Source organism: Lineus longissimus, chromosome 9 (genome assembly GCF_910592395.1).
Source record: "Lineus longissimus chromosome 9, tnLinLong1.2, whole genome shotgun sequence".
In the NCBI taxonomy this organism is placed as follows: Eukaryota; Metazoa; Nemertea; class Pilidiophora; order Heteronemertea; family Lineidae; genus Lineus; species Lineus longissimus.
Genome location: NC_088316.1, coordinates 15,328,064 through 15,348,235, shown reverse-complemented (window position 1 = coordinate 15,348,235; position 20,172 = coordinate 15,328,064). Strand labels below are relative to the sequence as shown.

The 20,172-nt window shown below is 39.8% G+C and overlaps 2 protein-coding genes across 10 annotated transcripts; one reads left to right on the top strand and one right to left on the bottom strand.

Moving 5' to 3' along the window:
* The first annotated feature begins 66 nt into the window (after positions 1 to 66).
* On the top strand, positions 67 to 13,337 carry LOC135493331 (palmitoyltransferase ZDHHC20-A-like). Of its 9 annotated transcripts, XM_064780611.1 has the most exons (14): positions 67 to 194; positions 828 to 854; positions 1,284 to 1,378; positions 1,490 to 1,610; positions 2,430 to 2,532; positions 2,836 to 2,956; positions 3,238 to 3,370; positions 3,739 to 3,865; positions 5,336 to 5,419; positions 6,025 to 6,081; positions 7,319 to 7,425; positions 7,881 to 7,892; positions 8,533 to 8,591; positions 9,875 to 13,337. In XM_064780611.1, the coding sequence occupies exons 1-13, from the start codon at positions 80 to 82 to the stop codon at positions 8,586 to 8,588; spliced, it is 1,158 nt and encodes a 385-aa protein (XP_064636681.1). In that variant the 5' UTR covers positions 67 to 79; the 3' UTR covers positions 8,589 to 8,591; positions 9,875 to 13,337. The 9 variants fall into 9 exon arrangements, with proteins under 9 accessions (XP_064636681.1, XP_064636683.1, XP_064636680.1 ...); XM_064780613.1 differs by lacking the exon at positions 7,881 to 7,892; XM_064780610.1 differs by lacking the exon at positions 8,533 to 8,591.
* A 2,689-nt stretch (positions 13,338 to 16,026) lies between these two features.
* Positions 16,027 to 20,058, bottom strand: LOC135493328 (U3 small nucleolar RNA-associated protein 18 homolog). The gene is made up of 12 exons (XM_064780603.1): positions 19,784 to 20,058; positions 19,443 to 19,519; positions 19,231 to 19,329; positions 18,972 to 19,039; positions 18,530 to 18,657; positions 18,194 to 18,277; positions 17,915 to 18,086; positions 17,614 to 17,714; positions 17,286 to 17,376; positions 16,934 to 17,057; positions 16,629 to 16,803; positions 16,027 to 16,328 (listed from the first exon to the last, which is right to left on the bottom strand). Exons 1-12 carry the CDS (start codon positions 20,036 to 20,038, stop codon positions 16,164 to 16,166), a joined length of 1,539 nt encoding a protein of 512 aa, XP_064636673.1. The 5' UTR covers positions 20,039 to 20,058; the 3' UTR covers positions 16,027 to 16,163.
* Between the last annotated feature and the right edge of the window lie 114 nt (positions 20,059 to 20,172).

Genomic DNA, 20,172 nt, shown 5'->3' with positions numbered 1-20,172 from the left:
AAATGTACGGAAATGTGATTTTAGATAAAAATTAATTATGATATGACGTCACCAGAAATTGTGTGGACGAGCTGTCAAGATGGCACCCTTGATCGTGAGGGGTTGCCTAAGTGCCCTTAAATGGGCCCCTGTTATCTTCATAACGGCGGTTGTTGTTTGGTCGTATTATGCCTATGTGATCCAGATGTGTATATGTAAGTGTAGAAATTAAAATTGATGTGTTAGAATATCTCAGGTCGCCGCATTTCGACATCAAAGCTAGGGTTGTCTTCACCGCACCCTGGCTTCTCGTAGTGCATTTGTACACAGCTATGTACATGATACATTGTATGTGCATAATCAAAACACTCAGTACACTGTGATTGTATGTTTAATGTTATGTATCGTGTAGGTCTGATGATTGATACTTACTGTACGGATATGTTATCAATGTATTTACAGACATAACAACAACATGGTTACTCATAGTCATAGTCATAGTCTCAACTCTCATTGCCTGATTACTTGATTTGATGTCTATGGATGATGATCTGGGGCTGATGGTGAATGCAAAGGTCCCCTCTCTTTGTTCTAAATCAAAATTCAGATGCAGATTACTTTATGTCACTGCCACAACTGCAGTATTGGCCAGCATTTACTTTAATATACCTTGCAGTTTTGATATAATAAAGTGCCTTCATGATCTGAGTAGTAGAGATGAACTACTTGACTAAGTCTTACTCAGTGATGACTCATCATATCATCATTACTTCATTACTTCATTATTCAAATAATATTCTAAGAAAACCATCAATGATTTTCTAATTCATGCTTTCTTTCTATTTCAGTTACTGTGGATAGCATTGTAGAAAAAGGTTAGAAATGACATGATAGTTCTTGAGATGATAGACAAATTATAGATTAGTTTGACTTAATAATTATATTAGAACTCACCTTCTACCAGATCATTGGGCTCCTTTTGGAACATACTTACTCAGGTGCTGTTGTGCAGATGTGGATATAAGATAGAAATTCCCTTTGCCTTGGGTAGATATTATAATTAGATAAGACGTAATTAGTAGGTCCAGACAAACAAATTACTAATTAGATGGCCTTGGGAAGACCTGCTTATTAGGTAGATATAATTTTACAATGGACATGTGATAAATAGGTAGACTTGATAATTAGTTAGAGGATTCTATGGTCATGATAGTTGAGTGACCTTATAAGGCAACAAATTTCAATTGTATCGATGCAACAGCCAAATTCTCCTTATACTATATGTTGCTTAACTTCTTTTTCAGTGTTCTATCTCTTATTGTACCACCCAATACTTTTCTTCTTCATGTGGTCTTACTGGAAGACCATATTCACAGATGTCGCAGTTGTTCCTAAACAGGTGCGTATGTTTCTTGGAGAAAAAAATTCTGTATTTCATTGTCCATCAAATTTGTATGCTGTGATTCCAAATAGTTCTTAACTTAAAATTTTTTCGCTATCTCATTTCCAGTTTTTCCTGTCTCCACAAGATGCAGAGAAATTGGAACAGGAGGAAAGTGATGATAATCAAAGGCAGTTACTTGCTCGATTTGCTAGGAACTTACCAGTTCAATGTAGGACAGTATCAGGCGGTGAGCACGAATAGAGTTTAAGATTCCAACACTCGTCCACAAATGTATCAATGGCAGTGCGCCAGCATACTTGACAGAACTGCTAAAACTGTATTCACCAGCCAGACCCCTGAGATCAGAAGCACAGGCTCTCCTCATTGAACCATGGTTCAACACTGATAAGTTTGGAGGCCGAGCTTTCTCCAGGAGTGCCCCTAGGCTATGGAATAGCCTAAACAGTAACATTAGAAACAATACTTACAATGCATTCAGGGGACAGATAAAAAACAGAACTCTATAGTCAATACTACAACTCGACGGGAGGGCGCACTTGAACAGGACTAATCCTGGAAAGTTGCGCCATATAAATAACAATTTTATTATTTATCATTATTATTATCTCTAAAATGATCCCAAAAACCTTGAAACTATAGACCAAGAGAAGATCAACGTTGACAATTCCTTTACTGGTTGGCTTTTGGGCTAGGCTCTGGCATGATCAGTTGTATTATGAGTAGACATGATGAATACTGCAATCTCGTAGTGTCTATTGCTTCCCGGTCATAATTACATCAAATCCAACACCTGAACCCATCAATCATGCAATGGATGACCAGGTGTCCTCGTTACACAGGTGCCTGCATAAACATGTAATTGAAGGAAACAGTATGATTACCAGCATTGCATGGTCTGATGACTGAATTAGTCTGGGCTTTACTGGGCATATTTTGCAGATCTGTGGGGGCTTACCAAATGTTAAAGATGAACTTTTGCATCTGCAAAATATGTGAAATATAGGTGTAGTACAATCCGTGACCAGTTTCTCTCTTTTTTCTTCAGCATACCGGTACTGTGAAAAATGTAAAGCCATAAAGCCTGATCGAGGCCATCATTGTTCAGTGTGTGAATGTTGTGTGCTAAAAATGGATCATCACTGTCCTTGGTAAGTGGTTTACCTGAGGCAACAACCCTTCAATTCATACCAAGTGGTAGAATATAATGATGAAAATCCAAATGTCTTCATTCTCAAGTGTGAGTGAAACCAAATATGTATACAAGCTTGGTAGAACTAGTAGTCGTCTAACCATTATCCTCAGTCATGAAGGTAAAAAATAACACCAGGCTTGGCTGTAGTTTCAGCTTTTGTGCCCTTCTCAAGCTATGATCACAACCTGTCATGTAGACATGTAAAAAGTCTGATAACCATTTACTGATTCTGTATAGCTCTTCTTTTGTGTTCTTTCAGGGTGAACAACTGTATAAACTTCTCCAATTACAAGTTTTTTGTACTGTTCCTTGGTTATTCATTTCTCTACTGTATCTACGTGGCCACTTCCTCACTCAAGTACTTCATAGGATTCTGGACGGTAAGTCCTTTATGACCTAGAATTATCAAGTTAAATTCTTCAGGATTAGCTTAAACTCAATCAGGTACGAGTAAAAGATGTGGTCTCTTGTGCCAGAATTTCTCTGCAAGGGTATAACATAAGGGCAAAAAACGAATAGGATTATAACAACTGTAATGATGATAGTGAGTATGATTGATAATGAAACAGCGAATGGCTCAACATGTCAATTGATGAAAATGCTGTGTAAATTCAACTTTTTTCCGCATTTTAACTAAAATTGTCGCTTGTTTTCATTTCAGGAGGGTCTGAATGGAGATTATGGCAAATTCCACATCCTATTCCTGTTCTTTGCCTCTGTTATGTTCGCTATTAGCTTGATCTCACTGTTCGGGTATCATCTATATCTTGTATCAAATAACAGATCTACCTTAGGTAAGCATTTTTGCCATTTGGTGACTGTAACACGTGGTCTTTCGGCTAAGACTGTTGCTATTTTCAGGTGCGGCTAAAACAACCCATCTGTTCAGACGATATTTTGAAACACCGCATTAGAGCAAAATTTGGATTTTGCGGTATATAAATGTAAATTTCATTCATTCATTCACATAGTCAGCTGTCTGTTTGACCATTTGTCATATTGTCTTGAGCAACTGTTTAGTAGAATTTGCTATAGACTGGCAACTGAGTTGAGAAATTAGTGATCTGGCTGATGAGTGTCATTGAGGCCTTATATCCCGTCAGCATAAATCGCAATATAAAACCTATGAGTTGTGTACTTATGGTATGTTTCTGTTCTCAAGAGTCTTTCAGAGCTCCCATATTTAGGACAGGCCCCGATAAACATGGTTTCGACCTCGGCAGTCGGGCCAACATACAAGAGGTGTTCGGTGATGACAAGCGCAAGTGGTTCTTACCGGTCTTTTCAAGGTAAGTGGTAAAATATAATTCGTCTTGAAAGAAGATGACCTGTCTGCTTCTAAATCTAATACAATTGTTTTCTATTTCCATTATGAATGCATCGACAACCCATTCATATTCACTGCCTAGCAAAAGTCTCTCATTTGTGAAACCTCAAAGTATCATTGCTTAGTCCTGTTGATCAATCTGCATGACTAATATTCCATCTCATTCTGCGTCGGCTGGTTATTTGCTCTGACAAATCTCATCCGAATGACACTAAAACAATCATAAAAGAGTGGGAAAAATACCCTGGTGTGTGGTAGATATCAACTGCATGTGTGTTACTGTGGTATCTTGTGGTGGTGATAGTGTTTCCTTCTGTTTATAGTATAATCGTATCTTTCGGTTTAGGTCACAGTGTCTCTAGTTGTCTGTTGTTTCTTAATATTGCTATTTCTAAGCTTCAGTTCATTTGTTCCTAAGTGTTATTCTATATGTAACTTTGCACTTCGGGAAGTGAACTGTTGAAGTGTGTTTTGTATTCACAATCAAAATTTGATGTTAAGAATGTTGTGACAATCATGCTGTGACAATCATGCTGTCTAAATTTGAGGGCCTTATGATGTGAGTTCACTCAGGTGATTAAGATTTCTGTAGTTCTGTAGGCATGTTGTGTACTTGTCCTGTCTCATTGTGAAATAATGATGTTTTTCTTGATCATATATATTTAAAGATAAGAGTAGTAAGGAGAGTTCTGATTGAGCAATTATGGGCAGTGTTCTTATGCTGACCAATCAGAGTGCTTGTTACAACTAGCCTGTTGGTGATGTCATTCATTCTGTCCTCTTGTGTTGCACTGAATGTAGGTGATTCTCTTCAGCTCTTGGAGAAAAAGCACGACAAGTCAGGTCTTTTAGCCCACTTGAGGTTCCCCAAGCTTGAGTCCCTCAATTTCTATCGGCCTAATGGTATTTTAAACCGATCCCAGAGAAGATTGACTTCTAGGACTAGGTCAAACTTAGGTATTTAAGTACATTCTAAATCAGGCATTAACCATTTTCGGATGGAAGCAACTTAAAAGATCAAGGTGGCTTCCGACTGATTTACATTTATGTGTGGTGGGTTGGAAACTACGCGCATGCAGGCAGGCTTTTTGTGTTTTCTATCTTCTTGTAAAATGTGTTATTAGATCGGTTATTGTGGTAGACTATTCGGTCATTAATCATCCAAATTATCCACTTGTAAGATTTTCTGTTCATCGGCGTTACGTTTCGTTTATTTGCAGTTTTTTGTGGGAAATTGCTTCAAATAGTTTTCGGCATTTGTAACATTACAGTAGACTAATTTACAGCGCCACGTCCTTTACAAAAGCATGGTGTAAATTTTTTTCAGTTTTTTGATTTATTCACTTTTTCCGACTGCATGACAAGCGAGAAAAACACTTCATTTTGAAAACTTGTCAAAACTACTAAGAATTTCGTTTTTGTTTGGTTGCAGTCTTGGTGATGGGGTCACATACCCCACACGCACGGGCACAAATGGTGGCGCCTCCTATAATACGATGGGAAACACAGAGACCAGGTAGAAATCACTTCACTTCGACTATCGAACTTTCCGTAACATTCTAACAAGATTGAGTGTATGCCTAACTGCTGAGCGCGTCTCCGTTGTGGCAAAACTTCTCACTGATTGATGTGCATGTATAAGTAGCTTTTTCTGTCTGATTTCATGTAGTGCAACTCAGCTTTTGTTAATTCGTCATTCCAGTGTTTTGAAAAATGGTTTATTTCTACCAAAAAATTGGAAAATTATGATTATTGCAAAAGCATCTAATGTCATGAACAATCTTTCAGTCTATATTAATTTTGACAAGGCCTAGTTACATAACTGTCCGAGTCTGATTAAATCAATTCACAGTACATGACTGATTAAGACTGAAACTTCCTTGATTGATATAAGCGAAATAAACTCAGCAGGATTCTTGATCTATGTAGAATGTGTAGGGAGAGAACCTGCTAGGAAGTTTCGTCGATTCCAGCAATATGCTGAATGTGTTTAGTGAATTGGCAGACACTTGCGTCATTCTTACCATCAAAGTCGAGTCTGAGGCCTAACTTCCGCGATATCATTGTATTATTTTGGCCTGGGATGACCACTCAATACCCCTCCGCACATTCTTGTTTCAGTGATACTAAATTGCCAAGTCCGACCTCTACCACTAACCATGCGGGCACGAAAGAGAGGTTGTACATTTATGCCTTGCATGTATCCCCCGCTGCTGCTTCGGTTGACCGGCCCTTATGTTTTGCAGTACACCATGCACACCATCAGGCCGGAAAGTCCTTTCTTTCTGCCCTGGCACTTATCATTTACTAACCCAAAATTGTGTGATGTCCACTTGCCCTTTTATAACTCACCAATCCAAAATATGTATGCTATACAAGAAGAATATTGTCAGAGTATCTGATCAGAGCCATCAGATACTTACGGGTGCATACAGCTAGTCCAATGTGCTAGAGTATTGAGAAGGAAGTGATAATCTCTTCCTGCTTTCAACCCCGATGAATAATGCTGATTTCCATTATGTATTCACCCTTTGCCCATGCCTTGTTTTAGGTGTTCCATCCGTGGGGTCCCTTGTGAAATAGATGAGACTTGTTCTTTAGTTGCATACAGGTAGTTTCTTCAGCTGTGGCTGGAGCAGTCTTTGCTTCTTATTCTCCTTTATTATCAACACATTTCCCTCATTCAAAATTCACATGATATTTGCTATATCCCTGGTCTGTATTTTCCACCAACGCACCAAGTCAACCAATACTGCTTTTATGGTCCCTCACTGACATCATCGCTATGTAGAAACTCGATGTAACAAACAAGCACTTTGATTGTCAGCATCAAAACACTGGCTTCAGCCAGCCAGAAATCTTCTTCACACCAAAACGACCTACATGTATCATTTTGCTACACAATGGCCTTTCTAATTACATCAATTATCATTGTTTTGGTCCTAAATGATAATCAGGCTTTTTCTTGAAGGGTTGCAGTTACATTCTCAGTATATATCGCTCATGAAAAACTGATATCCTGAAGGGCATGGTTTTGATTACTCACATTTCTCGTCAAACTCTCTGATATGCTTAGCTGGTGCTTTCTGGTATTTCGTATTTGTAATAGATAGTTATTGCCATCTTTATTTGTTTACTATTCATTCAAGGTTGATAGGTGTATGGCCTTGTCATCATTTGTTCATTAAATGTTAGAGGTTGCGTTTGTTTGAGTGTTCAGTGTTGTAATGTCATCTTAAATTTGTGACTTAAGCTTCACACACACTATCAGCCCAAGTGCCACAGGCCTCTGAATTTCGGCAAATGTAACATGGAATTTATGAGACTTGGGTGATGATTGATCCGAGAGTTGAATGAAGATGACTTTGTTAGATGTTTATTTCACGCATTACAAGTATCGCATTTATCGTTTCAGCATGGGAGATGGAGTGACTTACCCAACACGGAGTGAGGATATTGATTCCGATCACCTGTTGGCCCAGAGACAGAGGTGGGCCGAGGAAGGAGAAAATGATGATTATGGTGAGTTAAAGGGGAAGTGGCAAACTGGGTTGATTGAGTATGTTTCTAAAACACCTGGGTTACAATGTACCACTGACTGTTTATAGTGTATAATGCACTGTGCCTTGTTTTGGCGGCAGCGGTCAGGCAAGCAAAGTCCCAATCAAATAAATTTTGCCATCATTGTATGTTGTCAGTTTACTATTGTAACGTGTACAAGTACAAAATAACAAAATTTGAAGTTTTGGTTTTCATTTTCCTCATCAGGGCCTGTCAGGGACCAAGCCTCTTATAATATAACATGCATTTGCCTATACTAACCTCCATGTAGTACACACTGTGCTAATTTTGGTATTCTCACATTCATCTCATCACACCAAAACTTTTCGTTAGCTTTAGTTATTGTAAGTAAGTCTGCATGCAAAAAGCATGCTCTTTGAATTGCTAAATTTGATGAAGTCCTTTTTTGATTTCAGGCAGTCACCGTGGTAATTAGCTTATAATTAGATTTTCAGTTATAGTGCTTTTCCCACCACATCTCCTAACATCCATCCTGCTGATTAAACTAAGGGCTACCTTACTCAAATAAACCACCTAGAGTACTATCAAATTGAATAGGGGCCTGGCAAAATGTGTCCCTTCTTGTCCCCTACTGTACCAAGCTCCTTGACTCTGGTCCTATCCCACCAAGACCCTGGACTCAATTACTAAGGTGACCTCCCCAAGTCCTCTTGTATCAATGACATGATTCAAAGCCTGTCTTTAAGGGTTGACCATAGCACCACCATTTCGGCTAGAACTTAAAATCCAAGAGGAATTAGAACTCCTTTTAAATGAAGTCAATGCCAATTTGAAGTGAAGGTAATCTCAGTGGGTCAAAATGATGATACCAAAACTTTCCTTAGTTTTACAATGAATGGCACACTTTTACAAAACAGACCGCAAAGCCGCATTGTGAAATAAACCGTTATACTCATTGGATGAAAAACTGAATTATATGGTCATTAGTACCTTCATGTACTCAACAGTAATTAGCCTTGTTATCACAGGAGACACATTAAAATGCACTATGCATACCGATTTCCAATTTTGCTGATAATGACCATCACATGTACATGTTCTTTATAGTTGAACATACTCCCAGCCAACGAACATCAACTACACAATTACTCGCAGAGTCCTAGAAGGTAGATTTATTGCATTGTTCCGCCAAATCCAGCATGCAGTTTCACTGGGAATCATTCTGTTTAGAGTTTGAATCCTTTATGTTCCAAGATCTGTGTATGTGTGACTTTCTGTCTGGTCAGCAGTGCGTCTAGAAATCCAAACTGTGCTGAGATTAACTATAACCACTCCCTCCCACTGCTTGATATGTATAACATAAGTAAAAAACCTCGTTGCACAAATTTATGGAACATAAAGGATTTACGTACCAGTGTTTTCCCCCACCCTGTTGCACATGGGATCGTATGGGATTTGTCAGAGAAACTGGCAGTTATTCATTTACAGTTCAGTTGATTATTATGCTAACCTTATGTTTGCTTCAACATTTCAAGTGGTGATATGATTAATGATAGGTACCGGTATCAATTATAAACTTCATAGTAAAGCTGAATCATTTGCTTCAAGGTGTAAAGTAGCTTTGAAGATTGAGTGGAGTGAATTACTATCTAGTGTGCAGCATCGGTGGCAGGCATTTCATTCATAACTTTAGCTGCTTTGTAAAATTGCCAATCGCTATTGTAAATCTATGAAAATGGAAAGACTGTCTTTGTTGAGAATAGCACGCACGCTATTTGCACTTATTCCAGCTTTAGAGCTTTGCTTACTCTTTCATAAAGCAAATTCAGAACCTTGTTGAATCTTTCTATTTCAAGAGAAAATGTCTTCTTCACTCTTGGTCCTTTTCTGATGAGGTCTCATAGTGCATGAACGAAAAGAGAACATTTGTTTTCCAACTATACTTCTGATTATAGATCCTTGGAATGTATTTTAAGCTAAGCTGATTGACCTATCTGGATCTTTGTCTCTGTGGTTGTGATAGCCCAGGTTTTGCCATGATCTTGGTAGGGGTAACACTGCATGTGTCGGGTTTACAGTATGAGGTTTGATGTGGGTACTACCTTTACTGTGAGGATTACCGGTTTCTGTTACATCAAGCCTTTGCTATTCATTCTGCTTTTGAGCCGTGGAATCTTTAGACGTGTGCCTGTCGGGGGAATCGTTGTGTGTTTTTTCTATGCGGTGTGTGGATGACTCATAATCACAACATCTTTTCCACTTTATGAAGTAATGATGTCCAACATTATTCAGCATGTGCTTGCTAATATCGTCCAAACTAAGTCCATCAAATGCTTCCATTAAACAAACTTTCTCATTCTACATTTTTGAAATATAAACAGTGCTTTTAGGAAATGTAAATGTGTGGTATCGGTCGATTATTCAGCCTAATCTCTTGCTTGTTCTTCAGGTGCAACCAAAGTGAGCTACACGAACGAGGTCGCGTTGACTGAGAGGACGGAGGAACGCATGTAAATAAACTCAGATACATGTATCATTCTATAGGAAACGAGCTTAAAGAAAAGTTTGGCGACTAGGGCCAGTTATTGGATTTGCTGACATTATAGGAAAGCCAAGTGGAATGACAGTATTAAGGGTACAAACCGAGAACATATTGATAACATTTTGTTGAGTAGAATTGGCTGACTGTCAATCGACAATTATCTTTGTTGGATTTGGTCGTGTTGATCGGCGGAGAGTACTTCATTCAGGTAACGAAGTGTGGCCTGCATGCACCTTCAGGCCGTTGATTTGGAAGCAGTGCAAAGAGGTTACGCGTCGTGTTTATACTTAGAAAAGTGCTCGTCATGTCGAGCTGTCATAGTTTAGGTTAAGGAGCTCCTCGGGAAAAATCTGTGGCTATCCATGTTAGACATCTGATGGATATCTTAGGTAAATCAACGAACAAACATGATACAATACAGAAAGTAGACATGCAGACAACAATGTAGATTAATTATGAACATCCACAGATTTTTCCTGCGTAGACTTAGAGCGTCGTAATGCTATTTAATTGATGTGCAGCTAAGTTTCAACTTGGCTGCTACTGACTCCATTTGTTAGGATTCGAGAAGTTGCGGCGTGACCTTCCAGGTGACCTTCATGTTGATTAACAAATCAGTGAATTAATTACTTCACAGGGTGGCCCATAAACAGGACAACCATACTTTCACCACCGGCATACTTTCATTGGCATTGGAGCCAAAATGGCTGCATGAAATTGAGATTGGTCTCATTTCTCCTCTAGAAAGAGTCTGGTACTGGTGCTTGGAGTGTGAGGGTGGTGGAGATATGCTTGTCAGTTGTTTTGGGCCATCCCGAATTGTTTGACAAAAGCTCCATGCGCTTGATGTTCCTTAAAAGTTTCTGTGAACAGTGACACCAGTGCAATATTTACGTTTTGATTTAAGTCTGTTGATGATGTTTGTGGCTCGTTCATGTAATGAAAATAATATATCGAATTTGTGAGATAAAAAAACAAGGGAAGAGAAACGACTTGTGCTATGTTTTACTCCTTATCGTCGAGCACTACTTCACTGTATCTGTGGTTCGGTTTCATAAAATGAAGTTCAGCAATGTTATATTGATGTTTCTGCATGAAATGAGAAAGTCATAATCGCCCTTATCGACCAAGTGCATTCGTGAGCTTGTTTATGTGGTGACCACAATATAAATAAGTTCACCAGCGGAGTTGGCCTTTAAGTTTACTTGTTGGAGACACAGTCTCCTGTTCTGTCTGTATTGTAAATTGGAAATGAAAGTGGACTCCGCCTTTAAGACTACTGTTCTGCCTGTATTGTGAATTGGAAATGAAAGTGGACTTCACCTTTAAGACTACTTATAGGGGACAGAGTCTTCTGCCTGTATTGTGAATAGGTAAAATGAAGTGCCGGAGGGGGGGGATTATGTCTTTGGGGATGAAGGGAATCACCTTTGATGGTCTGCAACAGACACCTGAAGGGTTACAGTAAGGAAGGTGGTACAAATATGTCTAGAATTGTAACACTTTACCATGTATCTATAAAAAAGTTAATAATCTTAGATTAATTCTCATCTGAATATTATTACTAGGTGCTTTTTTGCTGCTGTAACTTTATTTCACACCATATCTAGATCATGTTGTCAGTGAGAATTATTTCTTATCTGGATGGTCATTTCAGTAGTTCCTTTGTCTTGGCTGAGTGATAATGTTGCATAAGTTGTTTGAAAAAGACATTGGGTGTCTATTAGATATTGAAAATTCCTTCATCATACCTAAACGTATAAGATTCAAGTTGCATGTTCAGAAGTTGACTCATAAGTCCAACTATCAAAAAAAATTTTTTAGTTTGGATGATAATTCTTATAGATAATGATATTAGGTGTGGTGCATGTAACAGTATTAAAAAAGTCACAACTGAGATAAAGGTCGCTCAGTGAATTGGGCACTTGTTGAAAGGCACCATTTTTTGTCATTGATTGAAGCACATGCACTGAATTCCTAACATGGATTACTTCAAATACACTGTGACATTAGAACAAAACATCCTGAAGAATGACTACAAACATCAGATATAAAATCTCTTTCGTGTTAATGTGATTTATAAAATTTGAGCCTCAACTGTCTGAAATGGTACTGTGAAGTTGATCAGGAGCAGTTACGAATTTTCCATTGTTGGAACACTGTCCTTTTCCTTGACATTTTGTTGGTAACCTGGTACAGTGATTTTGAGATTTCAAAGAGGTTAGGTTGTGTTGTATTTCTGGCTCCTGTCATTACAATATCAAATAGGGGGTCGATGCAAAAGGTACAATGTGTACTTGCCTAATCAGTGGTATGGGATTTTGTGGTTACAGGTACTACAAAATCTCTGAAGTTGCAACGGCTCCTGACGGCATTTACAGCACATCGGCCAATAGTTTGGTCCTTTCTTTCTAGCCAGATGTATCAGAGAGCTATTTTTGAACTTGTTAGATGTGATGTGACTGTAAATACTACATAAACAAGATAGCAATTGCATTTAGATACTAACAATGCTTTTAGGTAGTATGCAATAGCTAAAATCATTACATGGAGAGTGGTTAGCGGGAATTGAAACTTGTCAAAAAGTGTTACAAAGCACAAGGACAATAGGTTTGTTACTTAAGTCTTCGGAAAATTTCCAACTGCACAATGCAAGTGAGCTCAATCTGTACACAGTGAAGCGTTCTTCCTTGTAACAAGACCTCTGACTACTCAGCTTGGCAATCAATTCACATGAGAAGTCAGATCCTGCACAGTCTATTTCAAACTCTGATTTGCATACATATTGACGAGTATAGATGAATTTTGACAATTTTTCCTGTCAGTGTGCGCAATGTATTTTTGGATAGACTTGTATAAATCGTGAGCTTTATTAGCTGGGTGTATGTCCTGCCTTTGTGAACTGAATGATACGTGCCCAAAACAGTTGAAAATAAGACAGTTGTCCTCTCCTTTCAGTCTCCTCGCGCTTGCCAAGGCTACCAATCAATGGGTTCTTATCCAACCCAGTTGGTTGTGACTTTGTCCTTAGGACGTCACGTAGGACATTCGTTCTGTAGGGTGTTCAGATGATTATTTGCATGGGGGGAGGAGGAGGAGGCCACTCATAGAGGTCGATTGGCTGATACCATTGATTGTCTGTGCTTATAGTTGACTACACCATCTATGTTGACTTGCCAGAGCCTTCAAGACAAATAAAAAACCTTCAATGTACCCAAATAATATGCTACAGCATCTGCCTTGTTCTCAACTGTTGATGTTACAAACTATTTACATTTCTTCTAGGATTCTTTTCCATTTTAGTGTAAATATCAGCAGGTCTCTGTCATTTGTACATTATGGTTGTGCTAATAAAGGCACTTAACGAAAATATTTGTCTTCTCTCTGTTTGATACTTCAGACCCTTCATGTTAGCTAGAGGGATTTGCTACAAAAAGGAAGGTGACAATACCTGACTTCAAAATAATCTATTGTCAAAAAAATCTGTGTATTCATTCACAGACAGACATCCACGTTGGTTTGAGATGAAGAGACACATGATTGTGACGTCCTCATTCGACAGGCTCAACATTCAGACAAGTGACCGGCATATCTACACCAGCACCAAAAGGTGAACAATCTCAATCCATCACACAGGAACTGACTCAACCTTCTGACAAGGTGAGAATTGCTCTTCCCAATTACTTACATACGCTAGGGCCAAGATGAAGACACTAAGCTGGTTACATGACTGTCTCATGGTATCTTGTGATTGTGACTGTTTCACACAAACAGGCTCAACCTTCAGACAAGTCCAGAATGACTCTCCCCAATGAAAGGCAAGCATGTACCAGGGTGTGTGATGAAGAGACCAAACTAATAGTGACAGTCCCAATGCATCTCACACGTGTCCTCATGCCAAGAGACCCAACCTTCTTACTCTTCCCAATGACAAGCACACATACACCAGAGTGGAGATGAAGACACCATAATGCTGGCTATCACTTTACTTCGCGCACCTGATTGTGACATCCCCATTCAAATAGGCTCAAACATCAGACAAGGCCAGGATGACTCTTCCCACAAATGACAGGCAACGTGAACCATGCAGGGTGTGAGAAGAGTCCAAACAGGATACAATGAGAATACATCATCATACACATGATTGTGACTGTGTCATCATGCAAACTGTTTCAACCTTCTGTCAAGGTCTGAATGATCATTCCCAATGACAGGGTGCATGAACCAAGCTGTGAGATGAAAAGACCCAACCAGTAACAGGATGACTCTAACCAATGACGGGCATATGTGTACTAGGGTGTGAGATGAAGAGACCCTACTGGTAACAATCCCAATGCATGTTAGAGGTGGTTGTGATGTCCTCATGCAACCATGTTTCTAGTTTATCCCTCTTAGGGGTTCGTGAGCCAGAGTGAAGGATGTGTAAGTGTCACATCCCAGCAAACAGGCTTTAGAACTTCTAACTGTCTCATCCTGGCAAGCAGGACTTAGAATACCAAATGTTCACATCTTGGTGAACAGGCTGTCACATCTAGGCAAAATGGCTCTAGGGTGTCTGTCTCATCTAGGCAAACTGGCTGTGGAAGGCCTGAGTGTCACATCCAGGTTAGCAAGCTTGTCACATCCCGAGCAAAAAGGCGTGAGGACACCTAAATGTCACAGAAAGGCAATAGGCTTTAGGATGCCAAACTGTCACATCCATCTGAACAGGCTTGAGGACACCTAAGAGTCACATCCAAACAATAAGCTTTAGGACACATTACTGGTACATGCAGGAACTGTTGTTGGTTCGGCATCCTAAAACATGTTCGTCTGGTTATATATATTGCCTAGATGTGTTAGTTTGGCATCCTGAAGCCTGTTCGCTTGGATGGGACAGTTCGCCATCCTGAAGCCTGTTCGCTAGGATGGGACAGTTCAGGATCCTAAAGCTTGTTGCAGGATGGGAAAGTTGGGTGTCCTAAAGCCTGTTTGCTGGTATGGGAAAGTTGTGCGCTCAAAGCTCATTTGCTTGGATGTGGAAGTTCAGTGTCCAAAAGCCTGTTGGCAGGGATGGGAAAGTTGGGTGTCCTACTGCCGGTTTACCAAGACAAGTCAGTTGGGCAGCCTACTTGCCAGAATGAGGCAGTTTATAGATATTCTAGATAAGACAGTTACATGTCCCGAAGCCTGCCGGCCAGATGTGACAGTTTGGTGATCTAAAGCCTGCTGAGCTTGATCTGACAGTTGGGGCTAAATGCCTGTTCGCCTTGGTGAGACAGTTAGACCGCTAAAGCCTTGGCTTCAAGATCTGAGTTTGGTGTCCCCAAGCCTAATTGCTGTGATGTAGAAGTTGTACATGCTAAAGCCTCTTTGTCTGGATGTGAAAGTTGGACGTTCCAAAGCTTGTTTTCATGGACAAGACACTTTTAGCTTGGACATCCTCAAGCCTGTTTACCAAGACATGACAGTTTGGTGGCATATAGCCTGCTATGGATGTGGCGATTGGGCGTCCAGAAGCATGTGTCCCTGGGTGAGACAGTTAGTTGCCTGATCACCGGGGTCCAAGTTTGGTATCCCCCAGCATATTCGCCTGACTGATGGAGGTTGGTTGTCCTTTCTCAAAAGCCTATTAGCTGGATGTGAAAGTTGGGCATGCTGAAGTCTGTTTATATTGCCTGGATGTGACAGTTTGGTCTCCTCAAACCTGTTCACGATGTGAAAGTTTGATGTCCTAAGCTTGCAAGCTGGTTTGCTGGATGTGTCATTCTGACGTCCTCAAGCCCATTTGACTGGGATGTGCAAGTTGGTTGTCCAAAATATAGTCAGTTTGCTGGATGAGACAGACGTTTTCAGGTACCGACAGTTTGGTGTCCCCGGTCTTTTCACCTGAAGTTTAAGTTGGGTGTCTTTAAGCCTGTTAGACATCCTAAAGCCTTGATTAGACTGTCTGATGTCCTAAAGCCTGTTTGCCTGAATGTGACGGTTGGCGTCCTAATTAAGCCTGTCAGCCTTGAACGATGTAACAGTTCAAGGCACGACTTTACAGTCCTACCAAAAAGAAAAGATAAGCCCATATATCTGTTAATAAAATATTTATTGCCTCCACAAAGGATTATCATATAACAAAGCTGAGAGGCCAGGAATCGTTTCCCAACCAAGGAAGATTTCTACAACAATGTTTCAGTCTTTTTAGTCCAGTTGAGAGACGATATCCTCAATAGCTTCCATAATGCTTCAGTCTATATAACAGGGCTCTCCCTTTGGAATTCCCTACAACCAAATAGCCACCATGAAGAGAAAAGTCCATAGAATACGGTATCCGCATGCCATCCGTTCGGTCTGGGAAATTAGAAAATGCTGTCATTGAAGGGATGTGCACCTGAAAGAAGGAAGGAGAGACAAATTGAGCAATCAGTGATATGCACGTGTTTTTCAATTTCATATTTTGTCTTGATTAATAAAACTACTCAGTGAAGACACCATCTAAGACAACGATTTTTTTCAGAGCATTCACCGACTACCAAAAGTTAAGGGATTGAAGTTTCTGATCAGCTGTTACAAGTGTCACTTGTAACTCTCAATGAGCAAATCAATGTGATTCAGTTGTGATGTTTATGATCGCTGGGTCATTAAAAGTAAGGTATCAGCTTCAGGGCATGATTTCTTGTTATTATCTTACCATTCGCATTGCCCCCTCCATATCATTAGATGCAATAGCTAGTATCTCCGTCGTAGGATTGAATTTCACTTGTGAACACGGAGTGACCAGATTCATAATACTTTTTATCGGCGTTGGTCTCCGTGATGACAAACACTTTTGAAGGTCGTAGATATTCACAACACCAGAGTTAGAACTGAAATATGAAGAGGGAAATATTTCATACAAGGCATGGTATATTTGCGTACATTCAGATCCCATGGTATTGCCTCCTAAGCAGTGAAACTGAACTGTGGTGACTATCAGCCCAGAAAGACTAAACTTACCCCGTAGCTAAATACTGGCCATTATGTGACACATCAATGCAAGTTCCCTTGATACAGCCATCATCAACAAATCGGTGGATGCATGTCCGTTTCTTCATGTCCCACACATACACCTCACCGTCATCTGGAAATGGAGCAAATCTTTTTTCAAACACTGCAGATCCGCCCTAAGTTTTGAGTGAGGAAAATCAAACTTTTAATAGTATTTTTGACAGAAATAGTAAAGAATAGAAACTTTCGGCGACAGCTAGTTCGCTAAGGGGATCCTGCAGATCGCGTTGTCCAGGTTTTTTCACTTTGACCATATCCAGTAAGCCTCAAGCCAAAGAAGGTGAAATCAAAGCAGACTTACCTCCATGAGAATACAACGTTGAACCATCCTTGCTGAACACTATCCCTCCAACCTCACCGTTCATTTTTAAACTTGTCAGATGTTCTTTGGCCTAGAGTAGAAGGATATTGAGGCTATAATGAAATGGCAGTCAGCTATCTATCTATTTCAAGTATCTATATCATATTGACTCCTGGCGAGAACCTCCTTCCCAAAACCTGATAATGGGATCATAGCAGATAGACAACCTTTCTAATAAGGACATCCTTAGTATTGTACTACCATTTACATCACGTGACATCACATTACATCATTCCGACCTTTGTTGTGGTGGGGAAAGAACACGTACCTTCGCAGACAAAATATGCATAAATCCATATTTTCCAAGAAATACAATATATTTTCCATCAGGAGACACCTCAAAACGACCCATATTAGAATCATCCAAACCTGAAAAAGAGCATTGACATCAATTTGTTCTATTATATGATGATCTCCAGTGGGAAAGTCACTAATTTCTGCTATAATCGTAAGATACCTTTGGTCCCAAATTGGTTGCATTCATTCAATCAGACCTCTATAGGACACCTGTCTATAAAGACAAGCAATGGTCAGTTTCAATGGTGTCCTCATCTCGATCAGAACCTCACCTTTTATCGCTGGAACATTGACAACTTTTCCTGCTATCATGTCGTAAAAATAGAAATGCCGATGTCTGGATCCTAGAAGGACCTCTTTGCCATCGGCGCTAAAGCGTGCTGTGTGAATTGGGAAGTTCTCCACAAATATACTTTGAATTTTAGGATTGTGTTTACCATCAACCTGCAACGAAAGAAGAAGCCAATAAAATTTGTTGTTAGAGCAGCATTTCAGGGCTGGATAGCTTGATCACAACATTACCAAGGTGCGTGTAGAATTAACAGACATACCTGGAAAAGCGTCAGAGTTTGGTTCATCCCTGCTGTCATGACAACCTGTGCAGATGGGTGGAACTGGACCGACCGTAATTTGCCCTGAAATGAAACAAATGAGATGCACTATCTAACAGCATTGCTTTGACATTATTGTAACCAAACCTTCTGCTAAATCAGGGGCACAAGTCCAAAAGTAGATATCCTAAGACAGGCACCTGTCAAGGAGCCACTTACACCAACAACAACTGACAAGTACTGAGCTCTTGCTTAAAACCCTACTCAATGCTTCGAGCATGGAGCTTTTTCTGCTGAATAATCCACTGAAAAATGTACTTTGTTGCAGCTACTTACCACTCCTGGGTGATCCCTGTTTGCATCTGTACACCGTTTGAAGTCGAGGATTCCTTTTGGCAGAGACACTGAGCTGGTCAGATAGTTCCCTGTGGATGTGACTAGGTTCTCCGTCGCGTTGTCTTCATCTGGAAAGACAAAGGCACAACATTAAATTATGAGTATTAGAGAAGTCGGATTAAACCAAGGTTTTTCTGTTCATGTTGTCCATTTTAACATCGGGTTACCACTAATTACGTTATTTTAAGGAGCCATCATGCAAGCCATTGGAGTGGAGTTGACAGACACCAGTTCCAGGACATTTATTGGCAGCCTCACTTACTTACGATGCTGGTATTCTCTATCCAAGAGGGCAAGTTTGCACAGAAAACCAAGATAAGATTTAAAGTTTTACAGTTCCGGCAGATGTAAAAATAGAAAGGAATGGCTACACGATTCATACCTTCGGAAGAACTGTGGTCTTTGCTCTGTGGCAGGGCCCACGATGGCGTACCAGAGACTTTTTGAAACCTAGAAAAGAAACCAGACACTATCATATAATAGTCATTACATTAGTCCCATAAGCCATCAAATCAGACATCAAACTACATCCATGCTACTACCTTTCCATTCTGGAACACTATAGATAGAATAAACACCTATTTTAATGGTAGTTTCCTGGGGCTTTCATCTTCAATCAAATTTCAACCAGGTTTACTTACTGTTTTTGTAATCTGTTCCGATAAGTGTTTCCCTCCAACACCTTATCACCTTTCAAGCGCACAGCTTCAAATCTCTTTTCCTTTACATCTACTTTAACACTGAAACAAGAAACAGCAGAAGATTATGCAATTTCTACTGAAATTGTCAATGCAACTAAAAAATTCATCAGGATGTACATGTAAGAGTGAAGATAAGGCAGAAATTCCTTTACCTGATGTGATCGTCATCTTCATCTTCCCAAACTGGTTTTCGCTCTTTATCATCATTCTTGCTCTTTTTCTTTTCATACTGAAATATAAGTGATTAAATAGGAGTCATTTCCACTATTGCCATTGGGTAATACATAGTAATATGATGGATGTCATGCATGAGCAAGCAAGTAGTGAGGCAGAGCATCACTCCATCATGTCCATCACAGTTCCCACTCCCAGTTGAGTGAAACGAACGAGGCCGACAGGACTGGTCACTTTGTTGTAACAGTAGCCTCGACAATGACAACATCCCTGTTGTGGTTGGTTGTGCGAGAATACGACAGACTTTCTCAAAACTCACCTCCTCATCAGAATCAAATTCTGCATGATCTACAGTTGTTTTCTGTGATGTTTTGGGCTTCACTCCCAGTTTTTCAACGATATCATCATCACCACCAAGAACTAAACTTTCCAGCACACCCTCGGCCTTATCTTTGGCCGACTTGTCCCCTAAGATAGGAAATGACTTCCTCGTTAGTTTATGTCTTTCAGCACTTTCATTTTCGACTGAATTAGGTGCCTTTTCAGCTGTTCTTTTTCGTGATTTTCTCAACATTTTTATTTATTTTTGGGAACCATGTGCATGGCGGAAGTACGTCACTTACGTTTTTCAGCAAATCTGTCGTAAAAATCCAAAGGTTTTTCCAGTTTTTCTCAAAATACAGATATTATAAAAATATATTTTACACA